The sequence below is a fragment of the Cygnus olor genome, chromosome 5 (assembly GCF_009769625.2).
Source record: "Cygnus olor isolate bCygOlo1 chromosome 5, bCygOlo1.pri.v2, whole genome shotgun sequence".
Classification (NCBI taxonomy): Eukaryota; Metazoa; Chordata; class Aves; order Anseriformes; family Anatidae; genus Cygnus; species Cygnus olor.
Window position 1 is genome coordinate 12,567,004 of NC_049173.1, and position 17,877 is coordinate 12,584,880.

A 17,877-nucleotide genomic window follows, 5' to 3' on the forward strand; every position below is an offset into this window, starting at 1 on the left:
AACAGTTTTACGTCCTTTTTGTACTGTGGTGCCCAGAACTGCACACAGTACTCGAGGTGAGGCTGCACCAGTGCAGAGTAGAGCGGGACAATCACTTCCCTCAACTGACTAGCAATGCCATGCTGGATGCACCCCAGGGTATGGCTGGCCCTCCTGGCTGCCAGGGCACACTGCTGGCTCATATTCAACTTGCTGTCAACCACAAACTCCAGATCCCTCTCTGCAGGGCTGCTCTCCAGCGTCTCGTCGCCCAGTCTGCACGTATATCCAGGGTTGCCCCATCCCAGGTGCAGGACCTGGCAGTTGCTCTTATTAAACTTCATGCGGTTGGTGATCACCCAGCTCTCCAATCTGTCCAGATCTCTCTGCAAGGCCTTTCTACCCTCAGCCAAGTCTACAACTCCTCCAAGTTTGGCATCATCAGCAAATTTGCTCAAAACACCTTCTAGTCCTACATCCAAATCATTTATAAACACATTGAAAAGGACTGGCCCTAAAATGGAGCCTTGAGGGACCCCACTAGTGACTGTCCACCAGCCTGATGTGGCCCTATTTACCACAACCCTTTGAGCCCTGCCTGTCAGCCAATTGCTCACCCATCATATGATGTTTTTGTTTAGCTGTATGCTGGACATTTTGTCCAGTAGGATCCTATGGGAAACCACATCAAAAGCTTTGCTGAAGTCCAAAAAGATCACATCAGCTGGTTTCCCTTGATCGACTAGATGGGTGATCTTATCATAAAAGGAAATCAAATTTGTTAGGCAGGACCTACCACTCTTGAACCCATGTTGGCTGGGAGGTGTTTTTTTGTTTTGGTTTGTTTTTTTTTTTCCCCCTAAATATCCCTCTATTAAGGGAATTCCAAGCACTTAAAATCTAGAAGGCTACAAAGTCTAAAGACTCTACAGCCAACAAAACAGCAGAAAAAAGCTCCAGAAATATAAGAAACTGTCCCTAACCCTGAAAAAGACTACACCTTTCATGCCTACTTCTGCTGTTTTCAGATACTCACTGACACAGGGAACTTGGATGACACATTTTCCCCTAAACCTTGCTCCATCACTTTAACACTAAGGTTGTAACTTGGATAATATTTGACATACAGGTGAAGACATGAGGTCACAGTCACAGTAAGCCCCATGATTCTGCAAAAATCATAAGAGACCTAGAACCACAAAGCAAAAAAGGAAAGTAACATCATCTTCCCATCCATAAGCATATTCTAAAAATTACTCACCCAAAGAACTGCATGCAGTAAAGTAAAAACTGTTAATACTATATAGCCTGCTTTACTCTACAAGATCCTACTAGTTGTTACCTCAAAAAGACATGCTTACCTCTCTCAACTTGGAAACACATCAGCCCATACACTCTGACCCACATAAAGAGCAATACAACTAGCTGAAGGAAAAACAAAGCACTTACCCCCCAAAAGAGCAGCTCAAGGAGAAGGAGCTCCCTAAAGCGACACCTGCGGCTTATATACCATTAGGCCCACCTGGCCCCCAACCAATCACCTGGGAAAGGGGCGAGGCAAAGCAAAAAAAGTATAAATCAATCAGGGTGAGCAACAGCTGTGTTGTTTTTGTTTATCTGGCTTAGCTCAACAGGGTGCAAAGTACAGCACAGAGAACTGGGCTGTTTCTAGAAGCAGCAATTCCTGTGCTTTTGCTTCAGCTTTGAATATTGAAAGGACAATATGACCGAGGAAGTAACTGAAACTATTTCAACTGGAATTAGCTCAAACCTTTCTTCACACTTTCTTTACGCTCATGGGGGATGAAGACACCTCTATATTAATTCTCTTAGATTTATAGCTGCTGTTAGCAACATTAACTATGCTTTCCTTTGGAATCTGAACAGTCTTGTATGGCAGTAGAAGGATTGCTTAATGTTGGCTGCCCATATTTTTCTTTTGGTGGCCTTTAGGTTCATTGTTTATCATTTTTAGGGAACTTTCATGCAGATAAAGACCAGGCAAGATTATGACTGGTCTTAATGAAATTAAGTACTATGAAAACTGGGAAAAGCTACTGGGAAAACTTACTGAGAAAGTTTAATACCAGCATACCAATGCAAGTGGTAAAAAAAAATGTTTTAAATACATTCATTTTCAGTGGGATTTGTGGAATAAAGGGAAAGCTATAGGGATAAGAAAATGAAATTTCCCTTAACATGGAGAATGTTGCTTTTCCCAGCTGTATAAAATGGCATCAGCATAAACTTCTCACTTCCCCTTGGCCTTTTTGATTTTTAATCAGGTTGTTTTAACTTTTATTGCCTTATACAACATGTGAAACTGAGCACGTGGTTGCTATTAAGGAGATTAATATATAAAGATCTAAAGATATATATCTGTGCCTTCTTTTTGACTATGTCAGAGTAAATTAATCAAAAAAGGGGTTTATCCCTTTGAAACAGCACTTTGACACTTAAAAGGTAAAATTTGCAAAATCTCCAAAGTGTTTCTGAATGGATACACTCGGAAAACTTAAATTAATACATTCAAACATGAGTTCCTTTCAGAAGAGCTAACAGCATCCTTACTTTATAATATACACACGTTTGCTGGCACACGTAAATGAATCCTTTCTATTCAGTCAGACAATTCACTCATGATATAAGGAACTTTAGCTCCTTTAAAAGTAGTATCAGTACAACTGCAGTTGTAGTCTTGTTCTGATATTACAACTGTGTAATCTACAAACCCAAATTAATAAAAATAGATGTAATCTTATTTTCTTTTGTGAACACAAAGAAGTCCTTAAATGCTGAACTAAACGATACACGTCTCAACCTTTTGCTCTCCTTGGTATTTCAAGGAACATTAAAATTTCAGGTAGAATAAAATGTTGGAAAATATATTGTCTCCAGACTGAAAAGCTAATGTAGAGCAGTCAAAACAGAGTGACTGTGTAATGCAACTGGCTTGTGCTGAACATCTTAAGACATTATTCTACAGCTCTGTGAAAATGAATACCTTTAAAATACATAAGTACTTTAAGGTCTCAGTATTATTGTATGGTTCCTTTTACAGGGTTTTCCTAAGTTCAGATCTCAAGTCCAGAGGTCCCATGGAGGCTGTCCAATATGATGCTCCCTCCTCGGTTGTCACTGCAGAGTTCTGCATTGTTTTATTATTTTTATTTATACATTTTTTAACACACACTTCCAAATTTTCCAGTCTTTTCATAAAGCTTCTAAAAACATTTTCCAAGTATTCCATAAACATCATCAATCCATTATACAGCAATATAAGGCCTCAAGAATAATCTCATCTCCAGAGAGACAAAACTAGGTTTAATACAAACAAATACCACTGTAATAAATCTCTACTTTCTATTCAAGTGCCTCCTTTATTCTTCTTTATTCTTTTTTTTTTTCAGGCTTTGATTACTTGTCTCTATAATTTTGAGATGCCTGTATACTTTACATTTCACTGAGCAGTTAACAAGCTGTTCCAGCCATTCATTTCTATGCTTAGCTTTATCTTGAAGATTTTGACTTTCTTATTGTTCTTCCATTCTTTATCTTGCTCAATATCCAAAGTTACATTTGAAATCATTTTGCCTATTTGCTCAACAGAACAAGGATAGCAATGTCTTTTTTTATATCTGTTTCTGATTAATAGCCTACTCTACATTTCTCGATGCTTTAGTAGCTGAAAGAAAGCCTCAAGTCGATCTTCATACATTTTCATTGAGACTTAAAAATCCAATTTTTATAGCACATTCAATACATGAATAAATACTAGCAATTTATGCTCATAAATTTACATTCCTGTTAAAAATCAGCTGCCAGCCAAAATCAAAATGAGGTATCAGAATTACTAAATTGGCAATGCACCACTATCAGTTATTCTATTTCGTTTTCCATCAGCAGAAATCTTTGATGTGGCACAATGGCATAGGAGAGCTCATCTGAATCACTGCATAGATATATATGTGTAATTGGACAATAGTTTTTTAGTAGTCATTCTCTCCATCTCTTTGATGCTTTATACTTTTCTTTGAATATTCAACAAAAATTCCCCCTTTTCCTGAAATATGATTGTTTTGCTATACGTAGGCTGCAAGAAGACAGCCTGTTAAAACACTGGAGTGCATTCTAAAGGATGGCCTCTGGAATTGAATTACCAACGAATGCTGAAATTGAGTTTTCAACATGCAGTGAGTTTAGGATGCTTATTGTATTGACAAAATATGCTGCAAGGCCTAAAAAGGCTATTGCTATCAGGAGTATGATGATGGGAACAAAGAGAATTATGACTTCACCCACACCATTGTTCCAAGCTAAATGACAGGTTAAAACACGAAAAAAAAGATGCAAAACAGGACGAAAGCTACTGGAAACTTATAACAGTAAGAATACCAAAGAAAATCTTTTAACAAATTAGGGTGAAAGCACTTGAAAGATATTAAGGATGTTTGCATCAAAACAGAAACTAAGTGGCAAGACACCTCAGACATTTATTTTAGCTAAGAGCAAAATGCACTCATTAGAACAGGATAAATTTCAGCATATTAGGCAGTACACTTTATCCAATCTTGAACATGACCTTAAGTGTGTAAGATGGAAAAGAATGAAAGCAAGCTGCAGTTTGTGAATAAAGGTAACAACAGAAACAGAACCTGAAGAATCCATTGAAATTCCACAAAAAGAAGCAGACATGAGATACTGATGAGTGATGATTCATGCCTAACCAACATACTGTTCTGCAGCTGAGAGTTTGAAATATAACTACATTATTTTGTAGTAATGATGCATATGCGATACTCACCATTCTGCAAGAGGAAGCCAAAACCAACAAAATCAGAGTTTGATGTTTTTCCCCTTTTCTCTACTCAGTTCTGATCTTCGACATTCACTCAGTATGCATACAAACCCAGTTCTTCAAATCAAACCACATTTTTAGAGCCAATACAAAATTCAATGCCTAACAGTCTACACCCTCTGCTGAGCTACAGATACCTTAAATGGGGAAAACAAAGGGCAAGAGAAGCTCCCTCCCTCCTTTGGAAATATTTCATAGTATGAGAGTAGGCTACACTGCTGCTTTAATCAGGCACAGTACACACAGAACTTCATTGTTTTCAAAGTAACATGTCAAAAAATACATCAATATCTGTTACCAAGCTAAACCCACACCATCCACTTTCTGAGGTGATGAAACACTGCTATTATTTATTAAAATTAATCCTCCTAATGCACTGCTTAATTGGTTAGTTTTCTGACTAATGATGTTCTGCAAGAATATAATTGTTTCCTAGTGAACAAAGCAGGTAACAGCTTTTTTAAACTTCCCAAGAACAACAAGTATAGGCTCTGTACAAAAGAAACAGGATGGGTGGTTTTGTTTTGTTTTGTTTTACCAAGCTTAAAGCTTTCCTATTTTACCTATGGGAATAAACATTCATTCACTTGTTTGTCCTCTTGGAAAGTAAAATATTTCCTTGTAGTGTGGTGGGATGTTTCCTTTATCTCTTCATTAGCACCAGCTTACAGAAGCTTACTCTGAGCAGTCCAGTGTCCTGCAGTTAGAGGCAAACAAGGTTTCCATTCCTGAGTTCAAGCAGTTCTTTACAGCAGGTTCTAAAGCAGGAGCTTAAGCATTATAAACAGAAATGTACAATCAGCCATTGAGAAAAAAAATGCATTATTCTACTAGTCTTAATTTTGTTGTACATAGTAGCATGGCCACAGATTTCTGAGAAATCACATTATAAAATGGGATCAAAGGACTTCACAGCATGCAACCAGGTATATGACAACAGCAATGCTCTCAGTCAAAAAGAAAAATTCATAATGCAACAACCTTGAGTACACCCTCTACTTGGGCAACAGCATTAAAATGCGGAAAGGGGATGGCCCGTGGAAAAGGGATGGCCCATGGAAAGACAAATATCTTATCTCATTGTACCCATTTCAAACAGGCATCATACCCAAATCAGTAAGTAAGGAGGTGGAAAAAAAAAAAGCACAGTTGGGCAGTAGAGCATAAAAAGCATAAGGACTCCCTAATCAGCAGCAAACCTGAGGGCTGTTTGAGAGTCAACATATAGTCAAATTAATAAAATGTTAAATATTCATGTTTCACTTCTACTAGTCTGTATGAACATAAATGGCTTTAACAGTGTTTGTCCTCTGGAAATGAATTATAGATGCTGTCACCCAAGACATTCACTCCTGGCTCTGAATGCAGATATACATGCAGCTTATATGTCATCCTCCACATCCTCCACAAGCCACACAAAGGTGACTCCAGCCATATCTCATTTCTCATAACTAGACAGTGGTAAAGTACTGAAAAATGCAGTTTTCCTCCACAGTTTTGCCAGATGTTGTTTACACAGTAGTTACCAGAATTAAAATATATCAGAACATCATCTCAAACCAGGCTACTGTTAGGTTTTTTTCTTGTTGTTTGTTTGTTTTCAGAATTACAGAAGATATAAATGATATTGAAGTCTACAGTTTATCAGTATGGGTTTACTACTTTGCCATCTTTGCCTTCAATAAGTCAATACCTCACAAATTGCACATCAGCCCCTATCTCTTCATCTTCCACTGTAATCTCCATCTCATCTGTCTGCTTCTTACTGCAATAATCTCTCATGTAAACCATGTCATACACTTCTCCACTTGCCTTCTCTCTGTTCTAGCAATGCTGTTCTTCAGTGAGGGACACGATTGCATTTCTCCTCTCCTGTTGCTTTCCAGGAACAGTTTCACTGAGAAGACTCCCAGGCAATCAAACTGCCCCTTGTCAATCAGCAACCTGCAGTCTTGTAGCAAGTAGATGCATATATGTGATGGGGATGTCTTCTAGAGGACAGCAAGATCAGCTGGTTGGCAACATACAGCAATTACAGCTTGGTAGACATGCTGCTCTGCAGCCTCTTCATGGGTTAAGAAGTACACACTGTCCCGTACCTGCTCCTGTTCACAAAGAACTGCTTTGTGAGCTTACGTTTACACAAACCTGAACTACAAGCAGCATTGACAGACATAAATGCACAGTCTGGGCTGTGGCTGAGCTGAAGCACTGGAATTTAAAGCCTAACAGGAAGGAGCAGCTTTATTTAAGTGATTAACACAACTAGTGTCTTCATTGCTTGGAATAAAATACTGCTTGATACTTTGCAAGGTACCATGAGAAAGTATTGACACTGAACTTTCACAAAGAGGAAAAATGACCCAAGAAGAAAATAATTTTTCAAGCCATTTGTCTTGGCAACAACACTACACCATTCAAAGACACAACCAGAATACCAAGAATTGGCAGAGATATTGACAATAGGAGAGCATCAGACTCAAGAGATGACTCAGAACCAACTTATTCAGCACAAGCATTTACATCTGCTACTTAGCCCTTTACTTCTACTTGAGCCAATGTCAATTTAGCATAGTCTTTCAGCATAGGCTCAAGTCTTTTCATCACAATCTCTGGCATCAGAATTGCTGTAAAAAGTATTATTTAAGCATAACCCTTGGCTGTCAATATCCATTGTAAAAGATTCTTCTATTTATTTCCTTGAAAGTGAAGTGCCTTCTCCACTATCGTTATTTGAGACTGTCCCCTATCACCTGTGAAAGATTTCTCACCATATTCCTCCATAGCTGTCTCCACCAGGGAGCTACCTTCCAGACAGGCACATTTTTGCAACATACCATGTTGGCCATTTGTACTGTTTGTACTGTAGAAACAAGCAGTTACCATTTTCCATCTGTAGAGACTGGGCACCTTAGACACATGCAAGCTGGAAGTATTGCCATTTTTTTGGCAGGAATATGCTCATCAACCACAGCTGATTTCAAATCTAGAGAAAAATCATCTTTGCAGGATTTTCAGACAGTCAAAGATGTAATATCCATCATAAAGAAACAAACAACAGGTGGTGAAGTAAAGAATGTCTCTAGCTTTGTAGACAACCACTCTGTCATTTGACTTTGTGTATAACTACAGTGTCGTTTACCGGAAAGTTTGTTGCACCAAGTTAGAAAATTTCATAAGGAATACTTTGTCACCCATATCTGCCATCTTCTACTTGACTAGGATAAAATATCTCAAATTTAACACTACAGTCAGCGATCTTTAAGCTTTAAAAAGATTATATCCATTTGGTTCCTGAAATAGTTTTTAAAGGAAATTCATCCTAACATGACATTCAATGGCTTCTCCATGTTAAAAAGGACAGCTAAGGTTTCAATCACAGACTGCAACTCCTCCCCATAATTAAAATCTACTGTTATAAGAGTCTCAGGAAAGAAAAATTGTACTCTCTACTTCATCTGCACACTATGAAACCACTGACACTGCTGTTCCGTAGAGAAGACTTCCTCTAGTCTCTCTTTTCCAGCATCCTGACAGGAAAAAAAATAATGATTTTTTCCTACATTAAATTTACAGGGTGACCTCTGACCATTTGAAATGAACACCCTTTGAACTGGCATTATTTTCCATTTGTGCGATACATACTCCAATGTTCCATAAATTGCCTATGATAAACACGGCACACCAAAATCACTTTAGTGGCAATACCAGAATACTGTATACCAGTGAAAGACTGGAATAAGGAGAGAAGAATTACTATGGAAAGTCTCATAGCTTTTTAAAAGTTACATAGGTATTCTTTATAATATGTATTTACTATTTTGCAAACTAAAACTACAATTATCTTTTGTCATGGAACTGCGCTTCAAGTATTTCTTCATATCCTTTATCAAGGAAAACGGCTCATCATACAAGTATGCATGGAATAAATTCCATCACACTTTTTACAAAGGTTTTCCCACTGATGGTGTAACTCTGAAACTCTCATTAAATTTATTTTCAGAGTAGCCTCAGACTTGGCACTCTGGATATGTACATACTAATGTTCTTTTAATAACTTATTCATGTAACGGAAGCCTAAGGTATAGAACCTACACAATTATTAATAAAAAGTCACACCACACAGTCTGAATTGTTTCTCAAACACCAGAGATAAATCCAAAGGAACAATTGCAGCACAGGAACCAAGTTGCTGATTGCACAAGAACACTGTATTTCCTTAACAGAGCAACTCCCATAACGGCTCACGTTAGAGCTCTCACACCTGGAATATCCACCTGCATCCCTCACCTTTTATGCTGTTTAGTGCATCAAGGTGAGAGACAGTGTTCGGTTAAGCAAGCTTACCTTGTTCAGATCCCTTCTGCCGTCCTCAAGAGCAAACAGATGGGTAACTATGATGAGCAGGCTCTACCCACATAGAAAATCAAAGGAAAACAAAGAACTACTCACTTTACAGTCACTGCTGCTCTTTGAGCTGTTCTGTGCACGTGAATGTCTGCCTGGCTTTTGCTTCCATTTTTGGTGAACAATACAGTTCTGGTCTTACCTGAACTCTGAAGGACAGATGGGAGCATGCTGTTCTGCGTGGTTCAGGATAAAGTAAAGGCAAAGACCATATATGCCTCTGCATGGCCTTTCATGCATAGAAAATTACGCCAGGTTTCTACGCAAGAGATACAGGTGCACACACCCTGACCTATGTGTAACAGCTTAAAGAGCTTCCTAGTTACACAACTGCCTTTTTTAAAAAATAAATATTAAGAAAAAAAAAAAAAGCAGCAAGCTATTGGCTTAATTTAATTCAACTATACATTACCCATATTTATAAAGCCAAAAAAAATCATGTTTGTTGTGTGTACAATATTCCTCTTTGTGCTTCAAAAACATTATAAAGGTTCATATCAACATATGGCAATACAATCAATGACAAATGCAAAATGCTTACGAATAACATTTCACTGAAAGACCATCTAGCAGCTTAGTAATACATAGCACATTCAACCTAGGAAACGTCCTACAAGAGAAAAAAAAAATCCATTACCTTACAAGTCCTTATATCCCAAGCTTTAACTTCTGGGCTGAACCCTCCACAAACAAAAATATTTGAATCTGCAGGGTGGAACTTCAGTGCGCTGATCCTAAATTCATTTTTGCTGCTAAATATCTGCTTCCCTAAAATAAAGTGAGAATTGAAGATTAAAATTTGATCAGTAAATTAAAATAATTATTAATTTCAACCAAGTTTCAAAAATACCTAGCTGGTCTAAAGTGAATATGTTTCTATTAACACATTTCAAGTGCCTGGGACTACTCTGGTCTCCTGAAAACACAAGATGGAACTCACTAATTTCCACCCACATGAAATCAACCCTGCTCATGGGCTTCTGCACCACCGATTGCTTCCTATTGAGAGGAGACAACGAGCGGTTTTGCACACGAAGGAGAGGAGCACCACCAAGGTCCCAGTTCAGTTGACAGCCAGGGCTCAATTTTCAAATCTAACATATGAATGTTTTCCTGAGAGAAGCCATAGTCTTTTATCAGTGGGATGAAAATAACAACTAGAAGAAAAGACTACTGTCTGTATAGAAATCCCACATCCCAAACTATACTACAGCTCTTGGGTGGTTTACTTGTATTTCTGTGAAGGGAGGAGCGAACCTTCATCTTGAAGGAAGGAAATAACTTGTATACCATCACATGAAGGCAATAGCTGTTCCCATGGATACTCTGTTCCCAACATTTAATTGTGCACACTAATCTTCACAGGATCCTGCAGTTAGTATCAATTGCATTTTACACTTTCAAAGGCAACAGAATTCAGCTACGTTAATTTATAGGACTTTTCCACAGTCCACTGCTTTTGTGCTAACAAATTCATGACGTTAACATACATTCACTGAAATATTATTTTGAAATAGCAGCATGGACCAAGATAAATAAATTTACTTAGTTTCATAATTTCAATGTCCTTTATATTCTACATATCACATGTAAAGATCTACATTAAATAAAATTATTGCCTAAGCCACAATGAAGAAGTGCTACAGAAATAAAAAATAAAAAATAAAAAACAACACAAACATACTATGACAGAAGTTTCTTAAAATATTAATTAATCTAGATTTTCAGCAAACGAGAGTTGTCTTAAACTACTGAAAATACTTTAAAAAAAATAGTGACAGGTATAAATACTTCCTGTTAGGTGGACAATACTGGTAAGCATTCATATAGAATTTTTCCTGCTTACTTCATGATTTGGAGCCAATTTATTTGGTTTCAACATCAGTTCCATTTTCCCCTTCTGCTGAAATAAGCTTACATAGTCAAGAGAATAAGACTTGTCAAATAATTTATTTATTCATTGTAAAGGAAAAAAGAGAAAGATTGTACTTTATGCATGTACACTTTGAGCTCGCATTGGCAGGAAAAAATAGATTGCAGGGAATGTAAGGGGGGAGAGGCAACTGTTGTTCTACATGAACATAGGGTTTTGTAGGTTATTTTTTCTTTTTTTTTTTAATAGATTATCCACTGATTACCCATGCAATATCTAAAGGGCCTCTCTGTCACAACTGAGGGGAAGACTTAATTCAGTCCCTAAAGTTCCTTCCCCAAAAGGAGAAAAAAGTCACAAGGGAAGCAGAGACCCTTCATACAAGTCATGCAACAGTGACCATCTTTCGTCATGGGAGCTTTCAGCATCCTAACAGCTATGGCAGAAAAAACAAAGACTCCACAGGGAATGAAGAAGATATTAAAATCATCAGTAATAGGAGCAACAAGATATTGCTCTCATCTGTGCACCATTTGAAGGCTACAGAAAAGCCACATGTGCATGCATCTTACTCTGTCATCTAGAACTCTTGAGAAAACACTGAATATGCACACACAGGCTCCCTGGTCGATTAAATAGCACTTTGCTTCAAAGGAATTTGGCTCTTACAAGTACCCAGTTTAATAAATACTCTGGGAGTATAACCAATAAGTTTTTATGGTACTGCAGCCAGAAATTAGAAAAACAACAGCCTACCTGTACTAATCTCGTCAAGTAGGACATACAGCATCAGAACAAGCAGTCACAACTCTCCAGAAAGTGCATTGTCCAAATGGCGCTAGATATAGACATAAGAGATCCAGTAGAACTCACCACCTCACATTCTGAGAAACATTAATTGCTTATCTGACTTTACTAAGATCTGGTTTTACCTCCACAAGACTTATGAAAACTGCATTTTCTATCTATAATGGATACATTTGTCTCACTATTTTGCTCTTTACAAATGTTCTAGCATTTTCTCTAGCCTAAGGCATGAGAAAGTCAAGTAAGACACAACCAAAAAGTATCTGCACTAAATATAAGATGCATTTCATCTACTGACTACAAGATCTGTTGCCTTTCCATAGAAAGAAATAAGATTGATTTGACACGATTTGTTATTAATTAGTCCATCTTTCAATCTCATCCCCAGCTACTTCCAAGTAATTTGGTCATTTGCCCAACATTTTCTGCAGAAACTTAAATTCTCTGATTCCCTACTTCATTTTCCCCCATGTTAAAGATAGATGCAGTTACTGTGTTCGCCCTTTTCTTGTCATCTTGTCATCATTTGGTTATTTACCCAAAAGCTCTCAGTGACAGTCACTAATAGTCCTGAGATCATTACAATGCAATTGTATGAATTCCACATTACAGTGTAATTGTACAAACAGAATTCATGCAAACAACATGAGCATCTTATTCTCCTCAACACTCTTTAAGCTCCCCCCTTTTCTGATTTTGTGATTGTACCTTACTGTTTGATGCAGATGTCAACCACACTACCTTTTCAACTGGTCTGAGGATCAATTGTGATATATTAACTTTAAAAGCTCAGGCTCTCTAATTAATCATCTAAATTACACCTCTCAGTCTCATTCTTTCTCCCCTCAAAATGAAATTTAATCAAATCTCTTTTTCTGGAAGCTCAGTGAACAGCATTCTGAAAAGTCTGGCACTATCAGGTGCATACATGAATTTCGTTCTACCGCCATGTCACAGAAAATGAGAAAAAGACTGGAATGTAGAAAAGAAAAGCATGGGAGCAAATGAGAGCGTACTCAAAAGGGGAGAATCACAACAGGACAGAAAGGAAATTCTCCTATTGTTGAAACTGAAATTTATGCCCAATACACAGGACTGCTAGTCACACAAATATGCCTGAATCCTGCAACACAAACTTTCCTAACATCTATGTGACTACATTCCTCAAACTCTTTCCTTTTAGTTCTTAGATCACCAGGGCTGAGCTGCTGAGGCACAGTCTCTACAGTAATGAAATCTCTACTCCCAGAAATTTTTCAGAACCTCAATAACAGGAAAAACATCCCTCCAAGAGATGGAACACATCACTTTGGAAGATGATGTGGCAGAATATAGTTCACACAATTCAATATTTGAAAACTGTGAATTCAACTCTTACCCCTTTTTCTGTACAAATTTCATGTAGTGTGTTTTACTACTATGAGCTACACGTGTAACTGCGTTGTGATGGAAACCAGCCCCACACCTTAGCAAGTCTGCCTTTGACAGTTTCTGGAGATCCTGCTACACATTTCTAGTAATCTGTAGTTGCAATTACGCATAAGTTTGTTAACATTAAATACATATTCAATGTTTTGGAGCCTTATTTTATATATTGCAAAAGATGTCCTTCTAGTAGAAAACTCCCATATCCATATGAGAAAACAATGGGTGTAAATCAGCAAGCTTGTATATATCTGCATTCTGTATGTATTTATTGCATTTTAGTTCCTACAGGTAGCATAACAAAGACTCAACCAACACACAGGCTGCAGAAAATTATATTTTCTGAAAATCGATTTGGCTAATTGAGGGAAAAAACATGTCACAGATCATTTTCCTCTTTGAGAAGTTGTTATTCCAAAGAAGAGAGCAAATGTTTCTCTCAATCTTTAATTTTCACAATTTCAATAACAATACCTACTACATCTTTGCAATGTGTTTTATATTCTTAAAGTGCTTTAATTCAATTCGTCATTCATTAAAGGCCCACCAGTAACATACACAGTATGAAAAAAGTCTTTAAAGAGATCTTGAACATACGTTTCTGCTCATTTCATGCTGCAACCTGCTGTGAAACTGTTCAACTATGAAATCAAATATTTTAAAGGCTATTTAACATTGTGAATTTTTCACAGAACATCAGCACAGTTAATGAGCACTGGATGCTTCTGTAACTGTGTTTAGTGGTCCTAAGGTTCAAACCCCTACACGTATAATCCAAAACATTCACTTACTTACACTAATCAGTAAAGAAAAGTGAAGCCTAAAACTTACAAGGACATAAGAGTAATCTTGCAGAGTAGATTGGATTTCCCTACTGCGTTTACAAAAAGACATGAAACAATAAAAAAATCACCCTCATTACAGTCACAATCCCTCTCTCATATGCAACAGTGAGAAGAAAATTAGATTGATCAGGTGTTATTTGTTCTTAACAAATTGATGTTGGTTGTTACTTGTCTCTTTTATCTTGCCATGCTTACAGATTGTTTGGTTTTATCTCCAGGAATGTAAGTTATACCAACTACATGCATTTATTATTTTTTTCCCCTACATAGTCACAATTTTCAGGTGCTTAAAATATTAAATTCTTTTATCTCTGACCCTTGAAAACATTTCAAAAGTAATCTTTGTCTCTTTTTATTGCAAGGACTTCATACTAGTGAATATAAAAACTAAAATTCTGTTAACTCCTAGCTGGAGGGTAACCATTAAACTATGTTCAACATATAACTGCTAGATTAGGGGGGGGACTCTTTTGACCTCACAAAGATAACCGTGTGCATTCAAAAGAATGAAATGAAATGAAATGAAATGAAATGAAATGAAATGATCAATCCACTGGTCTTTTTTCTGAGGTGTCATAAAATATATGCATTAGTGAATATTCATGCACTGGCTACATAGTACTGGGAGAGCAAGTTAGGAATAGGAGGAGAAAATCACAGCTCTCATAAGGTTATGTTTATGTATGAGCACTAAAATTTCTATTTGAACAAACAGAATTACATTAACAATAATCATGGTATATCTATAGGACTAATAAATTAAAATAGAAAAGAAAATAGAAAAGCAAATGTAGGCCATCCTCTTGGAGATACAAAATGTGCCATTAACAAACTCTCAAAATAATTTAAAATAAAACAAATGAAAGAAAAAAAAAAAGATTTAAGTCACCACACTATATATATATATGTATATGAAACTCCTTTCCAAGTCAACATCTTCATTTCCTGCCTATGGCAATGTGAAATCTTTCAAAATAGTTTAAATTCCCCATTATAGTTCCGAGGATCTTATATTTGAAACCAAGCTCAGTCTATGAACTAAAATACAACTGTAACATTTGGCAACTTAGGAAAAGTGCCAACATTTGATGGAACATTCCCCTTGTCATAATATTAAAGAATGAAAAGTGCCTATAATATGCAAATAATATTAATCCAGCCAATGTTCTGCCTATGTTGTTGTACCAATTCATTTGTGACTAATGAAAAATCCACTGATGAATAAAATATATTCCAAGAATAAAACAGTTATAAATAAATTTTAAAAATATATTTCCCCTTCTAAAGTTGGTAGAGATTCTCAGTTACATCTGGATGTAACAGATGGTAAATATCAAATGGACTTGATCTAGAATTGTTTTTAAAGCAAATTTTCTTGAAACAAAATGCTCAGTGCTCTCTGAATACAGCACTACTTGTTACTCTATGAACAACAAACTATCTGAACTGTCACTAGTAGAAAATGAATGTGAGTGTAGTGCAAGATGAACAAACCCGGGGAGTCTCGCTGGTTCACAGACTGCTGTATTAGTATCATTAGTATTATATTGAAACCTTTCAAAAGGTTTTAATTTTAAAATGAAAAATATATATGAAATAGGATGATAAAAAAATATAAATTATTAATCCTTACAGGGAAATCACATTTTTGGATCTACTAATATTTACAAAACTCCATATTGCAGCTCTGAACTTGCCTCATGCTAACTGTAGCCACAGAACTACTCGCGTGAATAACATGTGAATTCCTTAAATATTTTATGCATATACTCTGCAGAATAGGTATAACAGTTTCCAAGAAAACTGTATGTATGGAAAATCTTACCTTGACAACCTGATGTTAGGATAATGGAAAATCATTTATGATAATAAATGATCTATAAAAACAGAGATTAGAAGACTTAACAACAACATCTAATTTCCTATTCACTAAACCAGGGCAAGTTAACTCTTTGCATCTCATCATTTGAATTCTTTTCTTTCCCTGTCCTTCATTATAGCATCACGGAATTATGCAGGCCGGACCTCTGGTGATCATCTAGTCTAATCCCTTACTCAAAGCAGGTCTAGTTGCAGCAGGTTACTTAGGGACCAGTCCACTGCAGTTCTGAGTATCTCCAAGTACAGAGGCTTCACGGCCTCTCTGGAGAGCCCATTTTAGTGCTTGATGACCCCTGAGTTGAGCCAAAGTTTTCTGTGTTCCTATGTTTGCTCTTTGCCTCCCAACCTTTCACTCTGCATCTCTCGGAAGGGTCTGGCACTGTCTTCTCTATGCATAATAATAAGATACTAAGCCGTATTTTCAACTGTTTTTAAACTTTTAAAAGTCATTTTCTTCAGATTGTTAGGTTTCTTTGGATGAAGGAGACATAGCAATTTCTGTAACACAGATGTAATATAGAAAAAATATACTGAAAACTAAGATGAGAAAGATTAAACCTCAGCAAATGACTAGAAAACTGTTGAACCACAACAATGTACACAAGAGATGAGCACAAAGCCTTAAAGACAGAATTATTTATAAAATCCCACCAGCATGCATTTATTGCACTTAAACACATTGCTGCTAGTTAGTTCAGTCTAGCAATGGAAGGTAATTAAGACCAAAGTCCAAAAAAGCATGTAAAAGTCCTCTGCGAAGGAACAGTTCTAACATCTATCTGAAGTTAATCAAAGAAGAAATCATCTCAGCACTGATGAATAGTGAGGAAGAATGATTCAGTGAACTAATGTAAATCAAAATCTTATAGCTGCCTTAGTGTTTTTCAAATGGAAATGAGTCTTTTTATATCAAATTGATTTGAATTCCAGAGGCAAACTGCTTGCCCTGTTTCTCTGGAAAGAATTGACTGAAATTATGAAGAAAAAAAAAAAAGAGAGTAACTTTACAACACAAAATAAAATGGCCTGGGCGTGTATGAAATCACAGTAAAATTCTTATTGCTCATATCATACTTTTCCAAATCAGGTGAATATCACTGAAAGTCAGATCTAAGAATCAAAAATACAAGTGCAGTTCACAGGAGCTAAAAGGAAGCTCGTGTCCTTAAAATAAGTCAGTAATGAATACCTCGTATTTTCAAGGATTCTGAGAATTCTTTTTGCCTTTACACATACAGTTTACTTAAGCAGTTAGAAATACTACATAGCTCAGAGGTCAGTAAGGAAAGAGCCATTTACAAGCTTCTCTGTTTTGAAACTTGGTAACTAAAATTTGTTATTGCTGTCACTGTCTCAAATACTAGAAATACCTTCTTTCAAATGAAGCACTACAAACAAAGGCTACTATTCCACTACCGGATAGTTATGTCTGAGAAATTTTCAAAATTAAAATATATCATTGCTATTACTTTTGGAATTTGTTCCATAGTTTTATAAAACAAGACTTTCCCCCAGCAACTCCTTTCAAATGTCTCAGACACATAAAATGTATTCTACCACTATAAATCCCCTGAATAGCCATTCTGTTTAGAATTTATAACCACTTGAGTCAAAAATTAACTCCACTTAGATTAGTAAGTTTCAGTTATATATGAGACTAGAAATGAGAAGATTGCTACAATGAAGACTGAAAATAAAAAAGATAAAAAGTCTAATAAAATTAATGGCTGGGTGTATTAACCTCATGTAACATTACTACACAAGATATATAAAGTTCTTCTCACTGTTACAAAGCCTGAATA

General features: G+C 36.5%; 1 protein-coding gene across 3 annotated transcripts in view; it reads right to left on the reverse strand.

Moving 5' to 3' along the window:
- Positions 1–17,877, reverse strand: part of WDR25 (WD repeat domain 25) — a 66,181-nt gene that overhangs the window by 9,820 nt on the left and 38,484 nt on the right. For all 3 annotated transcript variants that reach the window (XM_040557231.1, XM_040557230.1, XM_040557232.1), the window contains exon 4: positions 9,882–10,012. In XM_040557231.1, the coding sequence (XP_040413165.1) occupies positions 9,882–10,012 (131 nt within the window). The remainder of the gene's footprint in view (positions 1–9,881; positions 10,013–17,877) is intronic.